Source organism: Prunus avium, chromosome 2, assembly GCF_965620075.1.
Source record: "Prunus avium chromosome 2, drPruAviu1.hap1.1, whole genome shotgun sequence".
In the NCBI taxonomy this organism is placed as follows: Eukaryota; Viridiplantae; Streptophyta; class Magnoliopsida; order Rosales; family Rosaceae; genus Prunus; species Prunus avium.
The window spans coordinates 41,954,235-41,974,800 of record NC_142285.1 but is presented as its reverse complement, the minus strand read 5'-3'; the positions used below and the strand labels follow the sequence as shown (position 1 = coordinate 41,974,800).

The following is a 20,566-nucleotide window of genomic DNA, read 5'->3' as shown; positions in this document are numbered from 1 at the left end:
AATATTTAAATATACAATTTATTTTTTAATTATAATTTTCCATTTTTAATAGTTTATTTATTTCTCCTCCTTTTCCTGCAAAACCCTAAATTTACATTTCTTCGAAGTATTTCTGAAATCACAACAAGAATTTGTGCTTCTAATTCCTTGTAATTCTGGGAAGTTGTTTACAATTTTTTTTACTGAAATTCAGTTTCTTGCCATTGAAGCTCTGTGCTTTCTCTACAATGGTGGAGACAAACCTCAGAGCTGGAGGAGTTGCAGCGCTGGGTTCTCTAGCTTTCAGCATTTAAAGACGAGTTTTGGTTTCTAGAGTTCCAAATTTTCCTTGAAAAGTTGGAATTTTCTAGCTCAGTTTCACAGAAAATCTTCTGGATTCTTGTGTTGTATTTCAATCAGCTTTTTTTGTCCTTAGAGATCACATTTTCTAGGTATTCTTGCTTCCTAAAGCTGATGGCTTTAATGTGTAGGTTCTAAATTTGTAAGAGTTTGTAGGGTTTAAGCTTACTAGGGTTTTGTTGTCTGAAAGTTACATACAAATATGGAGGAGAAAGACAACTTGGTTTCTGGGGTAGCGGTGAGCGGTGAAGAAGCTCCAGATACCTACAGAATTGCCCCGAGAAATGAAAACCCCAGCCCATCTGAGGGTCCCACAATGGCAGCAGCTGCAACGGCCTCGCCGATGAGCTTGGCCGTGACCGGTACGGAAGTGAAGAAGAAGAGGGGCAGGCCTAGGAAGTACGGACCTGACAAGACCGTCTCGTCGGCATTGTCGCCGATGCCGATTTCGTCTTCGATTCCGCTCACCGGAGAGTTCTCGGCCTGGAAAAGGGGCAGAGGGCGGCCCGTTGACTCAGTCAAGAAGTCTCACAAGTATGACGTTTTTGAGAGCTCAGGTAATAAAACGACTCTCATATGTAGTGTTCTAGGATCTAAGACCCTTTTAAAATTTATAAGCTTTGAAAATTTTGACTTTCAGTTATTGTTGGTTACCGTTTTTACTGTTACATTTGGGATGATCATGATCTGTTATGGTAGCTTTGAAGGGCTTGTGTTTATTGCTGTGAGTAAATTTTGGTACAAAATCGTTGACGGCTTGTGCCGGCGGTGAAAAGATTGAATTTTGGAATTGGATTTGCGTTTTTAGAGTACGATTTTGAGGGAATGTTTGTTGGATTTGGTGTGGGAGTGGACCCTTTTTGTATCAGATTCCCTGTCAGATCTGGAAGCAAATGGTATATGTGGTGAAGATGTGGAGTTTTTCTGCTGGTTGCCTACAATTATATTATACTAGTCCTTTGCCTTTTTGTGAGGGAAGATAGCTAAAGCTTACGAGGAAACAGGATGAGAATGATTGAAGGTGCCAGCTTGTTCAATAGGTAGAGTCCACTAATGGGGTGACGTGCCTGGATTGGACTTTGTCTAATTACGCGATTATCTCTTAAAAACCTGCTGGCTCTGGTGGGGTTCTGTGGAAAGACCTGGCTAAGCTGCACAAGATAAGGAAGAAAGAGAAAAATAAAGGCAGCACAAGCAGAAAATGTGGTGGAAGAAAATGATATGGGTTGGCTTGCAAGAGTTAAAACTCCATCTGGGCATGAGAATTATGCACACAAACACCGGGTTTATACGGTTCGGGTTATAAATTTAATATTTTCTGGGCAAGTTTTGACCTTAACCACTGTAGAAAGAAACCTCATATTTGGTTCAAGAGCTACTGTCTCCTGAGGATTATGGCCAGTAGTCTAGTCACGGAATGGTTTTTGAGTGGCCCTAAGGCATAAACTATGACCTTTATTATAAAATTAATGGGGTTCGTTTCTACAAATTTTAAATCGTTAGTAGTTATTCATTCGCTTTTTATTTATTTCCTTCTCAAGTTCATCAAATTAGCTAGGGTTGCCTCTTTCTGGTGGTGAACTTGGCAACAATTTCCAGGCTTTGTTCATTTTTCCATCTATTCTAATCAATGATCATCTAATATCCCCATGCATTGTCATTTTCAGGGTTATGGGTATTATATACAGTAGATGAGAATTTATTTGTTTGTTTTATTTTCGATTCGCTGAGGGTTTTTAATTCTTTTGTAGGTGAGAAGATTGCATACTCTGTTGGTGCAAACTTTACACCTCATGTCCTCACTGTCCATGCTGGCGAGGTATGCATTGAAAAATTATATGTGAAACAAATTTTCACGTTACTACAGCAATCTCATGCCAACTATTCCTAATCGATAATGGAAGTTTTCATCTCAAGATTTGTTAAGGATGAGTTTGCTTGTCCAAGACTTAGCGCTTTGATCTATGTTGTTCTTGACCTGATTTCTGATATTTCTTCTGGTTGTCGTAGGATGTTACGATGAAGATCATGTCATTCTCTCAACAAGGGTCTCGAGCTATTTGCATACTTTCTGCAAATGGTACCATTTCAAATGTTACACTTCGGCAGCCCAGTTCTTCTGGGGGTACTTTAACATATGAGGTATGGCCTTTCGTCCTCCTTTCAAATTGTGTGTTATTACTATACAATGTAACTTCTTAGTTGCAAGCTATTTACATACTTGGTGTTGTGTATATCATATGTTATTTATTTTTAAATGCTCTATATTTAAGAGTATAACCTTTCAGTTTTTTTTGTTATTTATTCTGCTACTATAGCTAGTGAACAACACATTAAATCAAAAGAAAATACAGCAATTATTGACTCCATATGTTCCTGCAGAAGACAACATTAATGCGGAAGATTGATCAACTCTATAACTGTTTTAGTAAATGACTTGCATAAGTTCTTATCTTTATGCTGACCCAAAAAGTTTCAAGTTTGTAACTTGGCCGACATGATGTAGTTAAACTGTTATCATACTCAGTTTCCTGACATTGTTGATCGGTAGAAAATATGACGGTGGTTTTTTCTTTTGAATTTTACAGGGCCGTTTTGAGATACTTTCCTTGTCTGGATCATATATTGCAATTGAGAACGCAGGAACAAAGAGCAGATCTGGTGGCATGAGTGTCGCTTTGGCAGGTCCAGACGGTAGAGTGGTTGGGGGAGGGCTTGCTGGTATGTTGATAGCTGCTGGCCCTGTGCAGGTAACATCATTTCCTAGGAAGAGAGAACAAAAGATGAAGTAAAAGAAGATTAATAGTCAGTCATTATATAATTGATTAATTTCTGACACATTTAAAATGTTAATTTTACTATTTCTTTATCAAATATTCCAATATTTTGTTATTATATTAGAAATTAATTGTTGTAATGTATTGTAGCTTACTTTATAACAGTGAATTCTTCTTTTTTGCATGTTCCACCTGTATATATCAAGAGTTGTGCAGTTGATGTTTTCCTTTGAACTGTTTTAACTACATCAGGTTGTGGTGGGGAGTTTTCTACCAGGTCACCAGCAGGAACAGAAGCCCAAGAAACAGAGACTCGAGCCTGTATCATCGTCGATTGTCCCTATTGTTGTCAATGCCGTGTCTGGTGAAGAAATGAAGGTCTGTGGTGGAGTAAAGCCCATTCTGACTTCTCCTTCCTTCCATGGAAACAATTCAACTTCTGTAAACCCCATGCACAGCTTTAAGAACTCAGCTCCTGAGAGTAAATCGTTGTCGGAAGAGGAATCTAAAGGCCCTGGTCAACCAAACTGTGAAGTTTCTTATTGATCATGTTTGCTCCCTGTGTGATGGTTGTATCTTAATTATTTTCTCCAGAATCAGTGACATCTAGGCTCACTCAACCTTGTCTGACACCAATATGCAGACTCATTGGCTCTTTTGTGAAGGACAAACTAGGCTTAACGTACCTCATGTTGGTTATAACCCAGGATTGTAGTCGTTCTTATTAGGTTTTAGGTCGGTCTCTCGAGCACGAAGCTTATCGTGTGGCTGTTGTATTCATGTATTTCTAGTGTTCTATGGTGTAGCATTTTTAGATGTATGAAACATGATTAGTGATTTGTCCCATAAACTTCTTAGTATCTGAAAGTTGGAATTTGAGTGAATGCTCTCTTGGTTATGAACTTATGAGTGTTTAAAAAGTTCACAAAATTGCAGATCTATCTTTCATTCGCCGAAATCGGTTATCTTTATCCATATCCATATCCATATGACAGAACATTTAAGTCCACAACTCCAAAAAACAGAGAGAAAAAAAGTCAAAGTTAAAAGGAATAATAGTAGGCAATTTAAGCACATTCCTTTTAAAGATGTTGTCAACATAGCTACAGCAAAGCCTCATCACTGCAACAAAAAATTGCTGGCTTCAGACCATGCCTGCCTAGAATAAACGTGAATTTCTTAGTAATTCTGCTTTCCATGCTTGATTAACCTTTTCTATAAATTCTTCTGCTCTTGTCCTCAGCTCATCATCACCCTCAGTTTCACCATTGTCACTATTGGCACTGCTGACTTTACTGTTATCAGATATTGCAGTCTGGGCATTTGACACTTGACTGACTTCCATCAAGGCATTGTTCTTCTTGCACACTTGTTTATCCCGTGTGCCTTGTTCATCATCCACATGCTTGCTGGTGGGCATTGTGAGGTGAATTGCGCTTTCTTCATTGTTGTTGGAGATGGGTTTCGAGCCCACGAGGATAATGACTATGATCAAGTTGCAGAAACAGAAGATGAATAGAGAGTTGGAAGCAGCCGGAGTGATTAAGTCTAGTGTAGAATCAAGCATAGTTGTGGACATTGGAAGGGCAAACTTTGTTAACAAAATGTGTATGTGAGAGAGAGAGAGGTTAGCCCACTTGAAAGCTTGTATGGATGAAGGAAAGAGTGGATGGGAAGCTTTATGTAACAGAAGTTAAGGAGAAGAAGATGTTCTGTATTGTGAAAGCTAATGATAAATGGCAATGGCATAAAAAAAAATGTTTTTATTTATCATGCATTGGAATGGAAAGCTCATTCCCAACTAAAATTATGGGGATGATGGGGCCTCTTTTTCACTTTTTTTAAATTAAAAGTCCATTCTACCAAACAAGAATGTCACATGGATCCTTCTCAGCCTCTCCTTCCGTCTGCGTCATCACAAAAACATCACCCACTAACCAAGCCCGTTTTCATGGTACTTTCTTTGTTGTCTCTCTTTTTCTTTTGCAAAACAGAACAGAACATGTACCTGATCATCTCATTAAATTTGACTAAAACTTGTTTGCTTGCAAGATATTAGAAAACTATTAGTCAGGTAATTATGTGAAGGAGACTAAGTATGGCTTAAATTAAAGAAAATTATTTGAAATTGGGTTTATTTATATTAAAAGATCTTGACTTACCAACTTATTTCGAAGTTGACATCAGACCAACACGTATAAGTTAGGCAAAACGTCGACCTGGCCCTCCAAATTCAAAATTGGCTTTCCTAAAATTGGTGGCATAGCTTATAATTGAAAACCAATCACCTCCTGCAACTGATATGAGATTCTTTATTATTAAAGCCATTTTTATAGAGATATTTAGTCATTCACCCATTCTTAGCACTAATAATATAGATAAACTCTACACCATTTAATTTCTATAAACAAACCCAAAAAATGACAAATGGCCTTATTGAATTTAATCTTGATTATTAAATTACTTTGATGCCTTATTGAGTGTTTTAGGTTTTTTTTAATGATATTTTAGGGTTGAGTTTGTTTTAAGAAATCAATGGCAGTTTTGTAATTTAAAAGAAATTAAAAGTCTTTTTGTTATGTTGTAAATGGATTTTGGGTGTGTTTCTAAAATCCATTTCATATAGGATTTTTATTTTTATTTTAATTTGGGCTTATATATTGGGTATAATAGTGAATCTCCCTTATTTATATATATATATATATATATATATATTATTCTCTCAAGCAGGGGAAGTGATAAAAAGTTGAACGATGGACCAAAAAACAAAAGAAGATGAGAAAAGTTCATGCGGCTTACATTACCAAATGAACATGCCCTTTTGTAACTTTTCAAACACTTTCCCTCTTTATCCATGTGAGAACAGAATCAAGGCATATGTTATGAGGCTTTTGCTTACGTTTTGTTAATCTATAAGTTTGAACAAAGTTACCCTCCGAAACATACAGGACAGGATCGAGAATTTCACAGAAGATTTGCAGTTGCAGACTTCATTTCCGGGGCCGACAATTCTAAGAACATTTCTATTTCTAATGATTAAAATTAAATTTTCCTCAGTAAACCACATCGGAGTTACAATTAATGTACAAAATTTTAAGCTTGATGATGACCAAAAACCAAGCTAATACAAATTTATTATGCAAGCCCCTTTAGATTAAATGTGAAGTTCTCGACAACTCTGCCTTCCATCCTTTGTTCATTTTTTCAATGAACTCTTCCGCTCTTCTTCTCAGCTCATCATCATTGTCGCACTTCTTGCTGTCATTGTGATGGCTGATGATGCTGTCCTTTTCATCACTGGCAGTGGCAAGTTCTTTCTTGGCATTTGATGAAACTTGGCTGAAAACAGTATCTGATGGATTGACCAAAGTACCCTCCTCCTGCTTACATTTAGCATCATCAACTTGTTTACAATTTGTGTTGTTTCTGTTGTACTTGTAGCTGCTGGTGACCATCGAGACTGGAATTTCACTTTCTTGCTCAAAGTAAGAGCCTGGTTTCGACCCCATGAAGATTATGACTATAATCAAATTGCAGAAGCAGAAAACAAGCAGAGAATTGGAAGCAGCCTGAGTGAGCAAGTCCAATGTAGAAGCCAACATGGTTGAGCAGATTGGATTGGATTGGACTGGATAGGATATATTTTGATGAACAAAAGCAAGGAGGAGAAGGGGTAGGGTGTTAGAAGAAGAACGAAAAGAAGCTATTTATAACTACTGGTACAAAGGATTGAAAGAAGTGTAGGCGAGAAGCTTTTTGAAGGAGATCATGTTAACGACTAGATGGTGAGGTGGGGTGGTGTGAAAGCTACATAGAAAATGACATATGTTATATGATTTTGTTTAATGATTGAGATATAAATCCATTGTAGTTGAGATGAAACTTCCCAAATCACTCACTGTTTAGTGGGTCTTCTCTCTTTTGTTTAATCAAAAAAGTCCAAACGTACCTCCCAAGAACCTCACATGGAACTTTCTTCGTTTCTTGGCATCAAAAGTTGACATCATAGAACCACAAATTTTATTTTTGAGTATGCGTTGAGCAAATCCCAGACTTTTTTATTTTTACCAAAGAAAAGTCCAATCTGTCTTCAATCAAAATTTCAATGTCTTTGTTACCAGGAAAAAAACCTGCTAATGATATCCTTTATACTCTTTCCTATTGATCTAATAAAATTATGTCGCTTTTTTATCAAATAAATAAATAAATCTGGCATCTATGTTGAAGGGCCTTTGCATTGGCAGATCACAGAACTGATTTCATAAAGAACAAGTGCAGCTTTAAAAACGTAATGATATCGGCATTCCAGGACAGTTTATAAACTTTATAGGCGAAGCAGATGGATATTGAAATGCATTTGAACGGATCTGATTGCACATTTAGTTATTAAAAGCAAGGTGAAACCAGAAGCATATGACCACTACAAAATTCTTAGTAGTTGGAAGCTACAGTTCATGAAATAGAATGGATGAAGACATATATAAGATATTTGTTTGTAAATCATAATTTTTCATATGAAGAAAGCTACAAATTGGTTGTAGTGTTTGGCTTCATCCGGACCAACTAAAACTTTGCATAAAAAAAAATATTACTTCATACTATGATCATCCACCAAGAAGCACAACCACCACTTTCAAGGTTAGTAGTGTTGGAGCAAAGCTTAACACACTTAAGAGTTCACATGTATTAAAGTCACCAGCAAAAATTAATAGGCTAAACAGGCAAGCCCTTACCAGAAAGAAAGACTAGTGCACAAACAAAACCCTACGATGGTATCACCTCTTCCTTTTCTTATTTCCTGAGAGAGAATCTTTATTGAAGCCTCTCAAATCATTGGTGGTTTCAGCCATATTTTGCTTCTTGGAACCTTTCCTCCCTCCATATCCAAACTTGGAATCCTTGATATCCCTCTTCTTCGGTTTCTTCCCCACCTTCACACCTTGTCTTGCCTTCCCTCCCGACCGATCTCCTGGAGCTACACCTGGCCTCTTATTACTTGACTTCTCAAATGGTTTCCCATCTTCGAATGCCAAATCCAACTCACTGCCTTTGTCACCCCCAGCAAACCCACTCTGCTGCCTCTGCTTCCTCCACTTCTTCACAGACTCTATGTCCTCCTTTTTCTGCTTAGCTCTCTCTTTCAACTTCTGAGCCTGAATCTCTTTAGATAATTTCTTGGCCTCTCTAGCTTTCCTTCTCTCATCGGCTTCCTCAATCTTCTTCTTCTCTACCAAAAGCCGGCTCTTCACTCTCTCCATGTGGGAATCTGTCTTCACCATTTCCGCATAGTAGTCCTCAGGCCTGAGAAAAGGAAGCCCCATTGACTGAAGCTTCTCGAATGCCTTTCTCGTTCCCTCTAAAGCCTGGGTATAAAACGCGAGCTCCCGAGTTAGGTCATCATTAACGTCCACCTGTTGCTCTTGATCAATATCAACAGAAAGTTTGTGCACCCATCCAGCATTCTCCGGCCAGCTAATATCTCCAAGTTTATCAAGTAGACCATCTCTGTTGAATATGGCTTTCTTTGATGGTTCAGTCAATTTCACATCTTCATCATCTTCAGATTCTGGTTCTGATTCTGGTTCGGATTCTGGCTCAGACACGTCTTCCAAATCATCCTCTTCCATGGAATCCTCATTAAACCGTCTGGACTCTTTATTGGATACACCCATTTAGTAAATCTATTAGGAAAAGATGCAAGTTGTTTAGACTAATGAACAGGATAAATCACTTCATATCAGTTCATACATTTGAAAAGATTTGTACCAAAAACAGATTAATGCATTCAGGAAACAAAATAGAAATAAATCTATGCTGCACGACTAAAATTTATAACCTACCAAACAATATCACATATCTTAATCTTAATAAACACAGAATCATTATAAATTCCAATATATTTATTTTATTTCCAGCTCAAATCAATCAAAGTTGAAATATCAGATTAACACACCACAGCCTATGAAGAACAGATTCATACACAAAAAACTACAGTTGGGATTTCAGGAAATTTAAAAAAAAAAAACGAAAATGCGATATCTTTCCATCCTCTTATACATCAATTTTCTCGGCAGCCAAGCAGAAAAGGGAAAAGGAAGAACGAAGAATTACATCTTACGCCTAAATTAAAAGACTACGGTTGTATAGAGCTTAAACCAGTTTGCTTCAAGATTGAAACTTAGGAGACTGGCTATGAAAAATGCTTACCTTTCCGCTGTGGCCTCTGAACCCTTGATAAAACCCTATTTCCAATTGCTTTGGTTTTAGGGTTTAGGTCGAGCTGTGAACTACACAAAGAAGGGTTTTCAGGACCTTGGCATATAGGGGCTTAGCTTTGGGCTAAATCTAGGTGGGCTTAACCATTTAAAAAATTAAGACACACGGAGCTTAGTGGGGCTATCTTGACCCACACTGAGCATTTGGGCTAGTACCTTGCCCTCTTCTTCTTAACGTGTTTGGGCCTAGGTCTTCCACTTTACCAAAAACTAAAACTGAATTAAGATTTTGGTCTATAATTCCATCAAAGTTCGACTTTAGTCCATGTAGTTTTAATTCTCACGATTGAAGTGTTGGAGTTTAATAACTATTGCAATTTAAGAATAATGACTTAATTTCGTCACTAACTCAAAAAATTGGTGCATAAGAGCCATATATATAGTGATTCTACACTTCCAAACAGTCTAATTTACGGTCACCTATGTTACTCATGTGTTAATTATGTCAAAAAAATTGACTAATTGAAGTATTATTCGTAAATTGTATCAATTAGTAAACTTTAAAGATTAACTTGTAACAATTGAGACTAAAGAGATTAATGTGGAATTTATTTATTTATTATTATTTTTTTTTTTTAGAATGATTAATGTGGAACTTTGAGGAACCAAAACTATAATTTGAACCCCGGTTTATCAAATCTGGGTGCGCCCAAATCACACCTTTTGACAAAAAGCCACCCTCAAATTCCCAATTTACCCTTCATTTCTCATCATGACATGGAGTAATGTAATTTCTTGGGCAAGGGGCAGTGGGCAACCGCATATTCCTTTTCATATGCCAGTCCGGGCCAGAGACTAAGTTGGCAGTCCGTGATTCGCAAGAAAGAAATCACCGACCGTCCACATCGCTTGCACTTTTTGAACGATCAACGGCAGCGATTTCCTTGCCCGCGCTTCACGCCCACGTGATCCCACCTCTATATTTACCACATCTCATCACTTTCTCGACAAAGCCTTCGATAAATACAAAGAGTGAAAGAGAGTGAGACAGTTGCAGTTGCAGTTGAAGTTGAAGTTACAATGGCCACGACGATCAAGCTTGTTAAAGCCCGGCAAATCTTCGACAGCCGTGGCAATCCCACCGTCGAAGTGAGTTTCTCTCATTTTCCGCCATCCGATTTCCTTATTTTCGATCTCATTTTAAGTTATCTGTTTTCTTTTTTCATTTTTTCCCTCTTCAGTCTTCAATGTCTGATTTTTTTTTTTGGTCAGCACTGTCTGGTTTATGAGAAAATGTGAGAAAACAAAATTAAATTTTAGTAAGATGCTAGATTTCTGAGCAACCAAACAAGTTTTTTTTTTCTTTTTCTTTTTTTCCGTTGGATTCAAATGTAAGACTGATGATGACTGAATGTGTGTCTATTTAAGGTTGATGTTACACTCTCCGATGGAACCTACGCAAGAGCAGCTGTTCCAAGTGGAGCTTCCACAGGTAAAAACCATAGAGCGTTCCCCTTCCTCTTCATTTGTTTTAGTCTTATGTTCTGATTGTTCCTGAGTTTGCTGGTTATGTTGGAGAGTTAGGTTTTAGGAACTATATATCTTTATATATTCCTTTATGTCTATGTTTTCGCACTTCATTAGTGAGGTGTTTGCACTTCATTTCTTTACATTTTTTCTATTTAAAGTAGGTTTAATTTGAACTTATTTGAGTGCCTATCATCATGGTTCTAGTTGTAGTTCTTTCTCGCTAATATTTTATTGTTATATTATATGATTGAAAAGGTATCTATGAAGCCCTGGAGTTGAGAGATGGTGGATCGGATTATCTTGGGAAAGGTGTCCTTAAAGTATGTGGTTATTGTTCAGTATTAGATTTTGACTCTGCGATGTCTGTATAATGTTCCTCTATATCATTTTGATTTCGTTTTTCGTTTAAATGGAGCAAAGTTGATCATTGCAATTTAATCTTGTGTTTAGGCTGTGGAGAATGTGAATTCGATCATTGGACCTGCTTTGATTGGAAAGGTAACATAGAGATTTTTAGATTGTATTATATTCCTATTCCTATTCCAATGAAAGGCAAATGGTTATTAATTTTCTTCTTGCTTGTTGTGTGCATCACAGGACCCAACAGAGCAGACCAAAATTGACAATTATATGGTACAACAGCTTGATGGAACTGTTAACGAATGGGGTTGGTGCAAACAGAAGGTATATTAATGTTTTTTTCTTCTTGCTTCTTCTCCCTCTCTTATTGCCGCACTTCGGTCTAATTTGTTGCATGCTAATTCTGGTTTCTTCTCACTTTTATTATTTTAGCTTGGAGCAAATGCTATACTGGCAGTGTCTCTTGCTGTCTGCAAAGCAGGTGCCATTGTGAACAAGATCCCTCTTTACAAGGTTTGTTTCCAGGGAGAGTAGTACCCTGCCATTTCATTTAGTTAAAGGCATGTCTCAGGTTCACTCTTAATAGTGCTTTTTCTTTTTACATTGCAGCACATTGCCAATCTTGCTGGAAACAAGACCTTGGTGCTACCTGTACCTGCGTTTAATGTCATTAATGGAGGTTCTCATGCTGGCAATAAACTAGCAATGCAGGTTAATGTTGATTTCGTGTTTCTCTTTTTGTTCTTGAATAATCTGTTAGTATTTTCTCTAATGTTATGAGAAATTAGTGCCCCTTGCAATTTTTATTCTTATTATTTTTTCTGTGACAGGAATTCATGATTCTCCCTGTTGGAGCATCTTCTTTCAAGGAAGCCATGAAGATGGGAGTAGAAGTATATCATCACCTGAAGGTATTACTATTTTCTTTTGCAGCTTTTGCATAATAGAATGACCTCCTTTGCAGGCCTCATGAAGTTTCCACTTGGTTTCTCTTCCAGGCTGTAATTAAGAAGAAGTATGGACAAGATGCCACGAATGTTGGGGATGAAGGCGGGTTTGCACCTAATATTCAGGTATGTAAAAATATTAACAAAACAAGACAACTTAGAGTGGCTTTTTGTTATCGTTGGTCTGGAAGCAGAGCTTTCTTGTGTTCTTTACTGGCTTAATTATTTGAATGGTGGTAATTTAATTTACTAAGTTTCCAGAGTACATGTCTTCGTATAACAGATTAACTTCTGCTTATGTAGAAAATGACAATTGTTTTTTTCCTTAGTGAATTTTGGCCAGGCAGTGGAATAATTCATTCTTTTGATGTTTCCCTTTATAGGAAAACAAAGAGGGTCTTGAACTGCTGAAGACAGCCATAGCTAAAGCTGGATATACTGGAAAGGTTGTCATTGGGATGGATGTTGCTGCTTCAGAATTCTATGATAGCAAGGATAAGACTTATGACTTGAATTTCAAGGAAGAGGTAACTAAATTACAACATATTTGGCTACACATGGATAATTATCTTTTCTATATACTAATTATATGGATTTATTATCTCTTATGTTGGGTTAGCTGGCTGAACTACTTAGTTTTATGCTGCAGAAAAATGATGGATCACAAAAAATATCAGGAGACAGTCTGAAGAATGTTTACAAGTCATTTGTTACTGAATATCCAATTGTGTCGATTGAAGATCCCTTTGATCAGGATGATTGGGAACACTACGCAAAGATGACTGCTGAAATTGGTGAGCAAGTGCAAATTGTTGGCGATGATCTCCTTGTCACAAATCCAAAGGCAAGTAGATTTTATTATTATACTGCTACATGTATCACATTATGTGTGATGAATGATAGAAAAGGTGGTCTTGACATTTCTTTGTTCATTGTGCCTGCTGCAGCGAGTGGAGAAAGCAATCAAGGAGAAGACCTGCAATGCTCTTCTTTTGAAGGTAGTAATTTCGGCCCCTTTCTTTCCTTGATTTTGGATCCAATCTTTCATGATTTATAGGTGGCTAATGCTGCTACTTTCATCTTTCGTCCAAGTTGTTAATAGTTTATGGATTTCTGTGGATGACTAGTGACCAGTGATGACACTCATCTCTTTATTTTTTGTTTGTTTAGGTGAATCAAATTGGTTCAGTAACTGAAAGCATTGAAGCCGTGAAAATGTCAAAACGTGCTGGCTGGGGTGTCATGGCAAGTCACCGAAGGTATCCCATTTTTCGTTATTTTCATCTGTCTCTTGATACACATACTCCTTTGCCAATTTGGTTTATCTTTTTACTTTTACAGTGGTGAAACTGAGGATACTTTCATTGCTGACCTTTCTGTTGGGCTGTCGACGGTAAGTGCTAGGGTCTTACCTGGATGCTATATAAGTCTACCTTGTATTTTATAATTTAGTGTTAGAAATGTATTGGGATGTCGTCCAAGCTTTGGACTATGCTGTTACTTAAACTGATTTGGCCTATGCATCCTTGTTTGATCAAACAGGGCCAAATTAAGACTGGAGCTCCTTGCAGATCAGAGCGGCTTGCTAAATACAACCAGGTGCGCCCATCTTCTTGTTAACTTGCTTCTAAGTTCTCTCTAACTATTTTCTGCTTTTCTTGTTGGGTGTTTTGCAGCTTCTTAGGATAGAAGAGGAGCTTGGATCTGCAGCAGTCTATGCCGGATCGAAATTCAGAGTACCAGTGGAACCATACTGATAGGAGTGCTGGAATCTTAAAACCCTAGTTGTTAAATAAGCCTTTCTGGTTTTTGGTGTTACCAACCAAGCATGTAATTTTGCATAGCCAAACGTCCTTACTGCTAGTTACTATAGGATCTTGGTGAGGAAATCAGCAACTATTAATGAGTGTGTTGTCTAGGTTTGTTTCTTGGTGATGCAATGCAATGTTGAGTCTTCTCTATGTAGCTCGAGTCTTTATGGGTTAAGACAAAATCTTGAAATGTTGTTAAAGAATACACTTTGATTATTTTCTTCCGAAGCATCAATACAATCCAATCCAATCCTCTTTCTTAACTCTCTCTCTCTCGCGTTCATCCCAAAAGACCATACAAAAGAAACCCGCTCGTTTTCGCGCATCTCTAACAGCACTGAAGCAGAGCATTGTTTTTAATTTTTATTGGGCCAACAAAAAGACAATTGGATAATTTATTTCTTGTGATTCCTTCATATAGTTTCTTTTTAATTTTCGTTTTAAGTTAAAAAGGGAATTTTGTTACCATAAATATTTTTGTAAGTCCAATTGTAAATATTTATATTGACAAAAAAAAAATTAATATTTCTAACATATTCTAGTGAAGTTTGCCAGTATCAATTGAATTGACTCCCCTTCGTTTAAATAAAAATAGGATTAGTTACCAAAGATGTATTAATTTTATTCTTGTCAAATTATGAATGGAGAAAAATAAAAATAAAAACTTGCCAAGAAATACTTCTGATTTGGAAAGCTTTCCTTGCCCGCTTAAGTCAAAATGCTGAATTGGGCATCCTTAGAAATATTTTTAAAGCATTTTCAATAATAATATTTTTTTATTAAAACCATGGAAGAAAACTAGAAGGGCAAAGTACAAACATGGAAATCATGAAATGTTCTTAGCCGCATCAACTGCTCTTATAAACAATTCCAAAATCGACATATACTTGAATATGCTATAACGGCTAAGTTGGAAACCGAGGCTTAGAGAGATGCAACTCTCTAAGACAGAAGAGACAGAGTATATTGTAGTTTTCAAGACTGGTTTTCCCAGCAGGACAAAAAGATATTCAAAATTGGAAGGGGAACGAACATCTCCACAGCTGAATCAATTAACAGCAACCAACTCAACATCAAACACAAGCCATGAGTTTGGTGGTATTTTTCCAGCACGTTTATGTCCATAACTGCATAAAAAAGAAACATGTAAATAAGTTTGGCAGAAATGGAAAAGCGGACAACAAGCTCAACAGAAAAAATTATGATATTGACATACCCCATTTCTGGTGGAATCGTGAGTCTTCTTTTGTCCCCAACACGCATACCTGGAGGGAGGTAGATATGCATTAAAAGATGCAACAATTAACTGCTTAGTTAAAACCGAAAATCAGATTTAAGTAAAGATTTTGATATCTTAGAGAATTACCATTAACCCCAACATCCCAGCCCGATATAACTTGACCTATACCTGCACAACCATAAGACATTAAGGTAACACACATACTGAAGTCGAGTTCTTTCTTAATATCTATCAAATGGAATTAATGGTACCTAAGCGGAATTTAAAGGGTGGTCCTCCCACGTTTGAGTCAAATATTTTTCCGTTCTTTAGCTTGCCAATGTAGCGAACACTGACCTGTAAACCAATAAATATTTGTGTCTTAAATCCATTAAAAGGTACAAGTAAACATGCCTAAGGGCTAAAACTTACCTTTTGTCCTGGAGAAGCTCTTTTTCCATCTGGTTGGCCCATAGATAGGTCCTCGATAACCAGTCCATTTCCAAAGGTTCTCACTTTAGATGGCTTGCCATTGGTTTTCTCCCAAGTCGGTTCATTTGGATCTTCCGTGTTAGCAACAGTTTGATCCACTTTTGTTTCACTCTCCTGGGCTTTCTTCTTCTTTTTCTTCTTCTTTTTCTCCTCTGTGTGATTTTCACCAGGAATAGAATCCGTGTTGATGTCAGAGCTCCTGTCCATGCAAACAGGCAATTTACTTATTGATCAATGTAGGAACGAGAAAGCAAATGTGCGCATGCACAAGAGAAATAATAGTGGATAGCAAGTCTAAGCCATTAGTAAGGGTATTATCCAAGCATTCAATCTCTCTGGTAGAAATTGACTGGACTTCTTAGTAAAGAATATAGTGAGTTGGACATGCAAGATATGATTAAAAAGAAGAAAAAATAAAAATAAATTAAAGCCCAAGTTATGGATAGAAAAAAAAGCATAAAGCCAATGTCTGATTGTTCTAAGCCTCATTCCTTAAACAAGTTGACACTCAAATCTAAAGAATCAAAATATTAGAGGGGATGGGTAATTTCAATTCCTGGCTCAATGAAATTAAAATATAAATGCAACTTTGAAACCGAAAAATATGATGTAGCAAAACTCACTTCTTAACCGGCAAAGCCTGGTTAATGTCTTGGCTCTTGCAGATCTCAGGTTGCTTTTCATTGTCGGTGCAAGCATTGACTTCATCTGCATTTCCCTCTTTAGCTTGCTGTCTCAGCTTCTTCTTCTTCTTATTTTTCTTTTGCCTGACATCATTTAAGGAAAAACTTTTAAAAAACTGAGAATTTGGTGAGCACCTCAGGAAAAAGACAACAAAAACAAAGTTCTTGAATCATTGTTAATTGTCGACTTCCATGCTTACCACTAACAAACAACTAACACGTGAAATGGATAAATTGAATTACCCACCTTTCTGGCTGACCATCTTGGTCAACATCTTCAACTTTCCTTTTTAACCCAGCAGTATCATCACCATCTTTCACATTCTTTTTCTTGCTTTTCTCAGTTATTTTGTTATCTTCCTGTTCTGTTGCTGCTTCAGGCTTCTCAATATTGGAGTTGGTTTTCTGCTTGGTGGATATTGGAAAGCCATCTTCATCTTCACTCTCCAGAACAGGGACGCCGGCATTTCTCTTGGAAACAATTTGATGTTGAGGGTTTTTGTCCTCCAAGCAACTTGATTTATTCTTTTTTAGTAGTCGTTTGGACTGGATGTTTCCATTCGTAGGTTTCTCATCATCCTCTATCTCCTCAATTACAACTAAAATTTAAGCCAAATAAAACCCCGAGTCAAGCACTATCTTACATCATCATACTGACCTGACATCAGATCCAACAGTCTGGTGCATTGAATAAGCGACAACCATGAATAAAGCACAGATACACACTATCCCAGCAGCGCAATACTACTTTTCAAACAAAAAGACCAGATTTTGAAGGATAACATAGTGTGGTAATAATATCAAATCAATGGTTTAGCGTACACAAAAATGGTAGTGAAATATCTAGCTTAAGTTTAACATATTGAGAATAATCAAACTTTTGACAAATAAATTTTTATTATGTTATGCTTCCTCTCATATCAGATCCAATATGCAAACCAGTGGTGAAAGTCATAAAAAAAGCTATGCCAAGTCATTCAAAACATATTTAATAGAGCATACACTTCCAACAGACAGATGTGGCTGTGACGAAAGACGAAAACAAAAAGAAAAAATGAACCTTAGAATCCTATGATAGTGAAATAGAAAATAAAATCCAATAGGCCAATGTACCTCCGCTATTGGGAACAGGTGAAGGCGGGTAAATGTCCAGATCTTCATCGTCAATAAAGCCATCATCATAAGCATCATCACTGTCGTATTCTGATGACTCCGACTCAGTTTCGGCAATATCCTCCCCAAAAGAATCCCTGAAAATGTTGTAAGAGAGATAAAAATAACCGTTAAAAATGAGGAAAACCCTACATAGAAAAAATTATCAGTAGTAAAGTAAGTACATACGATTCATAGTCATCTCTGGCATCTCTGTCATCATCCACGAAGTAACCAGAGAGATGGACACTCCGCTTGCCAATCACCGAGAAGTCTATCAAACCATCAACACCCTCGAATTCAAGATCCAACGGACATGATTCATTCTTATTTGGTAACAAGGAACACAAAAAGATTGGACTCTTATATCCCATGGAGCACTGAACTATGCTCCTCTCCTTCGATTCACCAAGGCCTAAAGTCGCCTGATATATCAACAGAGAGTTAACAAGCAAATTGACCATTATACCACACCCAATTCACGATGATTTCCAAAAATTATTAGAGTGCTGGCAACAACCAAAAGTTTTGAAAATTTACAATTTAAAAATAAATAAAAAAACAAAGTACCTGAGTAATGTGAAGCCTTCCTTTAAATTCATCGGATTGATAACCATATGGTTCGCCCGGTTTTACTTCAATTCCTATAGTTCAAATTCAACCCAAAAATTATATACATGTGATGCTGCATTCGATAGCTAAAGGAACTGAGTTTATGCAAGAAGAACTTAGTATCACGCATCCCCCATTCTATCCCAACCCCAAACTCTAGCTTTCAATTTTTCGCCTACGATTTCTCACAAGCCAAACAGGGACTAGAGTTACCCATATTATCAAAAATTTCAGTTTCTGAGAAATCGAAGAATTTCCATTTTATTTTCTTACGATTTCAAGAAATATTATGAAATTCATAGAACATTAACGTGCTAACATTAAAGACAAGATGAAAATTCAATAATGAAACAAAATGAAAGAAGACTGACCCCAAAATCCCATTGTTACTGTATGGTTGGCTCACACAGCACAGCGATGTTCGGAACTTTGTCTAAAACCCTGGGCAAGGGTTCTCGCTTCGGCTCTTAAAACCCTAATTTTCCCCTCGAGTTTAGGTCACTCACGGTAACACGGCCATTATATGCAACCGTGTTATGTAAGCACATGTGGCGCCTCGTTATTAATGTTTCCCGGGCCGTTTGATGCCCCTTTGACTCAGACACGTGTTATAAGGAGACTAGACGCGCGAAATGTTTATTTGAACGCTGACGCCGATCAGGTTAGATAAATGAAGGGATATTGGAGGAGAAGGGAATCGAAACTAAAAGCTCGGGTGCAAGGGAATTATTTGAAAACCAATCTGATTTCTAAATCAATATTAGATAGATTGGAGAAGTTATTTAGAGTTGTTAATTTTGCTTCTTTCTGTTGTCGGCTAGGGAGATTTTTACACACCAAAAAATAAAATAAAAATTGTGAGGTGTAAAATTTTGCAAGTGGCCCATGAAAGGAAGCAGTGTAATGGGTTGAAAAATGGGCCCAGTTCGTCCAAAGTGATGAAAATCTGCAGGCTTTCTGAGTGGGCTCCCTCTGAGCCATTCATATACTTTTTTGTAAGTGGCCCATAAAAATATTACTGTTTATATAATGATCCAACAGAATTTTGAAGACATAATAATCCACTTTATTTTTTGTGTTAAATTTAACGTAGTTGAGCGTTTTGAAAGTATTAAGAAAAGAAAATAAACGAGGCCGATAACGTAGAGTAAAAGGTATTCCAATTATTAAAATTTAATGAAAAAGTTTATTATTATTCCATACGGTTGGGTTCCACTGAAGACATATGAAACACGTGTGCAAAATAATGAGTAAAAAATAATGCTAGTGTGAAAATTATTTTAAGGATGATATGTCTCAATAGATATAATAATACGCTTCTTTTAAATTTATTTTTTGGCCCAAAATATTCATAGCCAGCTAGCCCACAAACTTACTTATGTCATTTTCTGAACCCAAGCCAAGCCAGACCAAAGTCATAATATAATTACCCAGATTAAGATGATTGTTTGGTTTTTATATGGTTTGGTTCAATGGTTCAGATTCTGTTGCTGAAAAGGGAAAATTCATATTTTTAATGATTTAATGGTCCATGGATGGATCTAAGCTTCAAATTCAATATTTCCAAAACCCAAACCTTTATATTTTGGAAATTTGAAATAGACACTAGATCTTAAAATTGAGTAAAGCTTTAGGTTGGACAGCACCATATGCTTTAGGTGAAAATGCCATTAGGGCTACTTTGTTGACTTTTCCACACATCCACCACATGCCTGCTATCTGCAGTCATACTTGTATCTTTTGTCTCTATTTTTTTTCAATAATTTCTTCCATAAATTACTTGTTATGCAATTTATTCTCCTTTTGTTGGAAAACATCACATGTAAATTAAACCTAAAATAGTGAAACCTTATGGGTCGCACTTGTAACCACTCCACCAAACTCCTAAGCGTGATCATCAAATAGTTAACTTGGTTGGAGTATGATTTTGATGCTATTTAAACTAGCTTAATTACAAAATTAAAATTAAACGCACAGGTATTTTGGTTCCGGCATCAATCCTTATATATTAGTTTTTACAAATTTCATAAGTTCGGATAACTAATAATCTTGTTACATATTACCATAACAAAAGATGATGATCAAGCAAGCTTTGATATGGGTCAATCGTTTGAAGATGTTGAAGGTGAAAATTGAGGGCGATTCTAAAGTATTTCTACAAATTATTACCAAACAAGGCAATTTACAGTGGAGTTTAAAATCAATGGCAAAATATATAAGGCAACTTCTTGGGAAATTTAACCAAGTCACTATTACTCGTATCTACAGAGAAATTAATATGGTTGCAGAATAGTTGGCAAAAAAAAAAACACAAAAAAAAACACAGTTATAACAACTCATGTGGTTGGTTTAATCATCTCCCTTTTGATGTCGTTGCTATATTTTTTTTTAATTTGTATGGTCTTAAGATTCATAGGGAATCTAACTTT

General features: G+C 36.7%; 6 protein-coding genes across 8 annotated transcripts; 2 read left to right on the top strand and 4 right to left on the bottom strand.

Annotated features, from left to right (window-relative positions):
- Positions 1-44: 44 nt before the first annotated feature.
- LOC110764659 (AT hook motif DNA-binding family protein) lies at positions 45-4,018 on the top strand. Of its 2 annotated transcripts, XM_021967671.2 has the most exons (6): positions 45-431; positions 530-896; positions 2,091-2,158; positions 2,350-2,481; positions 2,928-3,089; positions 3,369-4,018. In XM_021967671.2, the coding sequence occupies exons 2-6, from the start codon at positions 542-544 to the stop codon at positions 3,660-3,662; spliced, it is 1,011 nt and encodes a 336-aa protein (XP_021823363.1). In that variant the 5' UTR covers positions 45-431; positions 530-541; the 3' UTR covers positions 3,663-4,018. The 2 variants fall into 2 exon arrangements, with proteins under 2 accessions (XP_021823363.1, XP_021823362.1); XM_021967670.2 differs by having other exon boundaries at positions 46-896.
- Positions 4,019-4,099: 81 nt separating this feature from the next.
- Positions 4,100-4,874, bottom strand: LOC148297065 (uncharacterized). The gene has a single exon (XM_088249637.1). The coding sequence runs from the start codon at positions 4,693-4,695 to the stop codon at positions 4,276-4,278; it is 420 nt and encodes a 139-aa protein (XP_088105763.1). The 5' UTR covers positions 4,696-4,874; the 3' UTR covers positions 4,100-4,275.
- A 1,086-nt stretch (positions 4,875-5,960) lies between these two features.
- On the bottom strand, positions 5,961-6,896 carry LOC110764748 (uncharacterized). Its single transcript, XM_021967769.2, has one exon. It carries the CDS (start codon positions 6,716-6,718, stop codon positions 6,266-6,268), a length of 453 nt encoding a protein of 150 aa, XP_021823461.1. The 5' UTR covers positions 6,719-6,896; the 3' UTR covers positions 5,961-6,265.
- A 790-nt stretch (positions 6,897-7,686) lies between these two features.
- LOC110764747 (rRNA processing protein-like protein) lies at positions 7,687-9,452 on the bottom strand. 2 transcript variants are annotated; one of them, XM_021967768.2, is made up of 2 exons: positions 9,324-9,452; positions 7,687-8,797 (listed from the first exon to the last, which is right to left on the bottom strand). In XM_021967768.2, the coding sequence occupies exon 2, from the start codon at positions 8,786-8,788 to the stop codon at positions 7,892-7,894; it is 897 nt and encodes a 298-aa protein (XP_021823460.1). In that variant the 5' UTR covers positions 8,789-8,797; positions 9,324-9,452; the 3' UTR covers positions 7,687-7,891. The 2 variants fall into 2 exon arrangements, with proteins under 2 accessions (XP_021823460.1, XP_088103975.1); XM_088247849.1 differs by lacking the exon at positions 9,324-9,452 and adding an exon at positions 9,228-9,311.
- An 803-nt stretch (positions 9,453-10,255) lies between these two features.
- LOC110764720 (enolase) lies at positions 10,256-14,242 on the top strand. Its single transcript, XM_021967735.2, has 16 exons — positions 10,256-10,480; positions 10,760-10,823; positions 11,117-11,181; positions 11,312-11,359; positions 11,459-11,545; positions 11,654-11,734; positions 11,831-11,932; positions 12,052-12,132; positions 12,220-12,294; positions 12,552-12,695; positions 12,818-13,012; positions 13,116-13,166; positions 13,339-13,427; positions 13,510-13,561; positions 13,711-13,767; positions 13,845-14,242. Exons 1-16 carry the CDS (start codon positions 10,412-10,414, stop codon positions 13,923-13,925), a joined length of 1,341 nt encoding a protein of 446 aa, XP_021823427.2. The 5' UTR covers positions 10,256-10,411; the 3' UTR covers positions 13,926-14,242.
- A 553-nt stretch (positions 14,243-14,795) lies between these two features.
- FKBP53 (FK506 BINDING PROTEIN 53) lies at positions 14,796-18,663 on the bottom strand. The gene is made up of 11 exons (XM_021967708.2): positions 18,509-18,663; positions 18,096-18,169; positions 17,715-17,950; positions 17,487-17,623; positions 16,621-16,972; positions 16,314-16,457; positions 15,631-15,889; positions 15,471-15,555; positions 15,346-15,387; positions 15,196-15,244; positions 14,796-15,106 (listed from the first exon to the last, which is right to left on the bottom strand). Exons 1-11 carry the CDS (start codon positions 18,519-18,521, stop codon positions 15,028-15,030), a joined length of 1,470 nt encoding a protein of 489 aa, XP_021823400.2. The 5' UTR covers positions 18,522-18,663; the 3' UTR covers positions 14,796-15,027.
- Positions 18,664-20,566: the final 1,903 nt, after the last annotated feature.